The sequence below is a fragment of the Vigna angularis genome, chromosome 7, assembly GCF_016808095.1.
Source record: "Vigna angularis cultivar LongXiaoDou No.4 chromosome 7, ASM1680809v1, whole genome shotgun sequence".
In the NCBI taxonomy this organism is placed as follows: domain Eukaryota; kingdom Viridiplantae; phylum Streptophyta; class Magnoliopsida; order Fabales; family Fabaceae; genus Vigna; species Vigna angularis.
This window is the reverse complement of record NC_068976.1, coordinates 13,060,624-13,064,431: the sequence shown is the minus strand read 5'-3', so window position 1 is coordinate 13,064,431 and position 3,808 is coordinate 13,060,624. Positions and strand designations below refer to the sequence as shown.

Genomic DNA, 3,808 nt, shown 5'->3' with positions numbered 1-3,808 from the left:
TAAAAGACAATGTAGATGTTTGAAATATATTGCTTTGTAACTGCAATAATTTCATTATAAAATTTAGTTACTATATACTTTATAAATTCAATAATTTTATTCATTATAAATTTTAATTTTGTATAAAAACATATATTTATATAACAGAAAATAAAACATAATATTTGTAAAGATAAACATAAAATTAGGTCATTAATTATATGTTTGCTGATCATTTAATTTACTTTGTTTTAAAAATTACCAAATTAGATAATAGGCCATAAGTTATTGAATAAAAATAAATGTTAACAAAACTTAATCATTTACATAATCAATAAATCCATTCCACCATAATATCAAGAAATAAAAATTTAGCTTTTTTCCTTTTTCTTTCAAAATATCCAACACCTAAACATACAAAATTGTTTCTTTTATTTAACTAACCAAAGAAACAACCTATCACTTCTTTTGTGGGATTTTATGATTTGTATTTGGGATGTAGAAAGCGACTACGGAAGAATCCTGGAAATTAGAATTGAAAGAGTGGATGTTTTCACCATTCTAACAATGGTAAAATATATATAGTATATAATATTATATACATAGTAGGTGAGCACTAATTTGTCTCTAAGTAAAATATTATATAATATTAAAGATAAAGTTATATCTTTATTGAAAAAAATGAAAGATGACAAATTGATTACTTTAGTTTTCCACATAATTTAAAAAAAAAAAAGTTAACGCGAGGGTCATTTTCATTTAATGATGATTTTGTTTCTTTCCAAAATTAATATAAATCCAGATCTATTAAAGATGAAAAATATTATTATAAAAAGTTTTTTCTATATATAAATATATACATATGCACTTATATATCTATATCTATATCTTATTTTAATAATTTAAAAAAATAACTCATATTTAATTATTAAATTAAAAATGAATATCAATAGTTAAGTTACGCCATTGAACTGATCTTTATTTATACATGAGAGATTAAACTTTCACTGGTAAGACATTTATCAATTATTAGTATACAAATACGTTTTAACTTAATTATTATTCGTTTATAAAAAAATTCCGATTAATGAAAACTATTTGGCATTTCGTTCAAATAGATGTAAATTAGTGTATATTTTTTTAAACATACTAATAAGCAAAAAGCCTGTTACTTTATACTGTTGTTTGATTTTGTAAAAATAATATAGTGCAAATTTATAATTCAATATTGGACTAACGAAATTAATTTTTTATATGCAACTATTATCCTATAATAATTGACAATGATATTAAATTTTAAATATATTTTCATATACACATTCTTTACCCCTTTTAACCGTTTTTTTTTTTTATAATCCACATGAAACTATTCTAATAACTAGTGATGAGGAAAAATTAAAAAGTGATTTTATAAATTATTGTATTAATTAATAAAAAGCCCATTATTTCATAATTACTTTTTATGTATATATTTTATTACAATTTTAATGTTTGATGATTATCTTTTATCGTGATAATAGTTATACCAATTTTATTAATTATGTTTATTATTTGTTATCATCATAAAAAAATAAACATGCATATATATGTTGTTACACGTGTTTCCGTCGATAATAGTAATAATAATTGGTTGATGATTCCTACAAAAAGATATAAAAAACAACTATATATAATTTGTTAAGAAAATACATTTTTTAAAGTAGTATTTGGATTTCAAATTTCTTAATAAATAATCATTGAGAGCATTTTTTTTATGGAAAATCATATATTTTTTAGTTCTAGAATGAATACAGTGCTAATCTATCAGCATTCTTAGCCGACACACGTTTCAAGAACTCATATGTAGTAATCATGGCGGCGGCAGACATGGACATGGACACACACCTTGGTCCCAACCCTCGATAACAAGCCAAAAGCCCTCCTTCCCTCACCAAATCTCTTACCACCTCAACGACCCTCACTTCATCTGCCTCCAACACCTGTAACCTCGTCTTTATCGTATCCAGTGGCATCGTCACTAATGCACAAACCCCACTTGCCATAACTGCACTTAACCCTTGCACTCCCATCACCATCCTCGAATCGCGTCCCAAGCTCAATCCCTCGTTCTTCGAACCCATCGTGCCCCAGATAAGCTTCTGCACCATCGAATACGAAGCCCACCAGACCGCGTTGGAGGGAGCGTACGTCACAATGGAAACCCCGAATCCCCTGTAGAACCCTCTTGGACCGTCCACACCCATAATTTTTCTGAATGCGTCAAAACCATTTCTGTAGCACACTGCAGAAGGAAAGATCAAGAATTAGTAGTAGTGTTCAATGCCCATTTGTTCACAGGTTAGTACTCTCTGGGACCTGGTATAAATCAGAGAATTCATTTATGTTAACTAATCAAGCATTAATCATATTATATTCATTTTTCTAAATTACTATTCTTAATATTTTTCTTAGCTTGTGGAGAAGAAAGAGTTTATATAATTTTTTTTTATAATAAGCACTTGCAGTATTAAAGGTTGGAGTAAAAATTAGTTTTTATTTCAAGCAAGCTATCTGATTTAGTTCTTATAAATAAAAAAGTTAACTTTTTTTTTAAAGAAATGGTCAATGAAATCAAATCAAATTTGAAAAAAATGGACCATAAACACAGCATAAAAACAATTAGAATTAATGAGATGATGGATTAAATTTAAATTACTCATTTTCACCTCCTTGTACCATGAGTCTCTGGCTAACCACATCGACTGGGGTCCACACCAACTGTGCTGCCATGGCAGAAGCTACTCCTCCTGCGGCATTAGCGATTGCAGTGGCAGAGGCATCGGAGAACCCCCATCGAAGGGTGGCGGAGGCGACTTTACTCTTGGTGACTTCGAGCGCCGACATGTAAAGCGCACGTGCGGGGATTGTTCCCATCAAGGAGGTGCCGAAGCCTCGGTAGAAACCTCGGAGGCCCTCGTAACGCATGATGGAGCGCGACATGTGGCGGCACGAGATTTCGGCGGCGGACATTTGCTGACGTGTCTTCAAAACGACGGCGGGGTAGAGGGCGGCGGAGACGGCGGAGAAGAGGGCTGTTCCTATGCAGAAGAACTTGGACTTGTCGAGCATGTGCCAGTCTATTTCTTGGGGCGGGTGGGGTTGCGATTCCTCGTACGTTGTTGGACTCGAACTCATGTTGTTCAAGGTTTCAACACCGAAGGGTTGGAGAGTCGGGGAAATTAAGGTTGATATAATGGGACCCGAGAAGAACGAGATTGAGTTGGAAGATTTGAAGAAAGAACGGAAGGTACTGGGTCGTGTAGTATTTAACTAGGAGAGAAGAATGATAATAGAGAAAGGAAAGAAGCGCGTGAACAGGAAAACGATGTCGACACTAGAATTTTTTTTTGGAAGTTGATGTATAAGTCACTAGATATTATATACCATACATTTTTTTAACATTATGTATTGTCATCATTCATCATACAGGGGCATGTGATCTCTGTATGTGATTAGGTAAACGGAATACACATAAAATTGGGTATTCTTTTTTATCATAAAATCTTGGTCTTAATATGAGCTTTAAGAAACCAGTCACTTAAGTTTAATCTCTGCAAACTATAATTAATTGAAAAGACTATATTTACCAAGCGAATCTTAATTTGTTAAGTGAACGGGTTGGTAAATATAATGTGTCATCTTGAAAAATTTGTCTAATGAAGTTTAATCCAATTAGTAAAAGTGTTGCAAACCATTTTTCATATAAATAATTAGAGGATATAAATAGATTTTAGGTAACCCTAGAAGACTTTTTTTTTATTATCAAATACTTATTAGAAATAAACTATTA

The 3,808-nt window shown here is 31.1% G+C and overlaps 1 protein-coding gene across 1 annotated transcript; it reads right to left on the bottom strand.

The window, feature by feature from the left end:
* Positions 1-1,653: 1,653 nt before the first annotated feature.
* On the bottom strand, positions 1,654-3,512 carry LOC108337600 (uncharacterized). The gene is made up of 2 exons (XM_017574157.2): positions 2,685-3,512; positions 1,654-2,260 (listed from the first exon to the last, which is right to left on the bottom strand). Exons 1-2 carry the CDS (start codon positions 3,151-3,153, stop codon positions 1,758-1,760), a joined length of 972 nt encoding a protein of 323 aa, XP_017429646.1. The 5' UTR covers positions 3,154-3,512; the 3' UTR covers positions 1,654-1,757.
* Between the last annotated feature and the right edge of the window lie 296 nt (positions 3,513-3,808).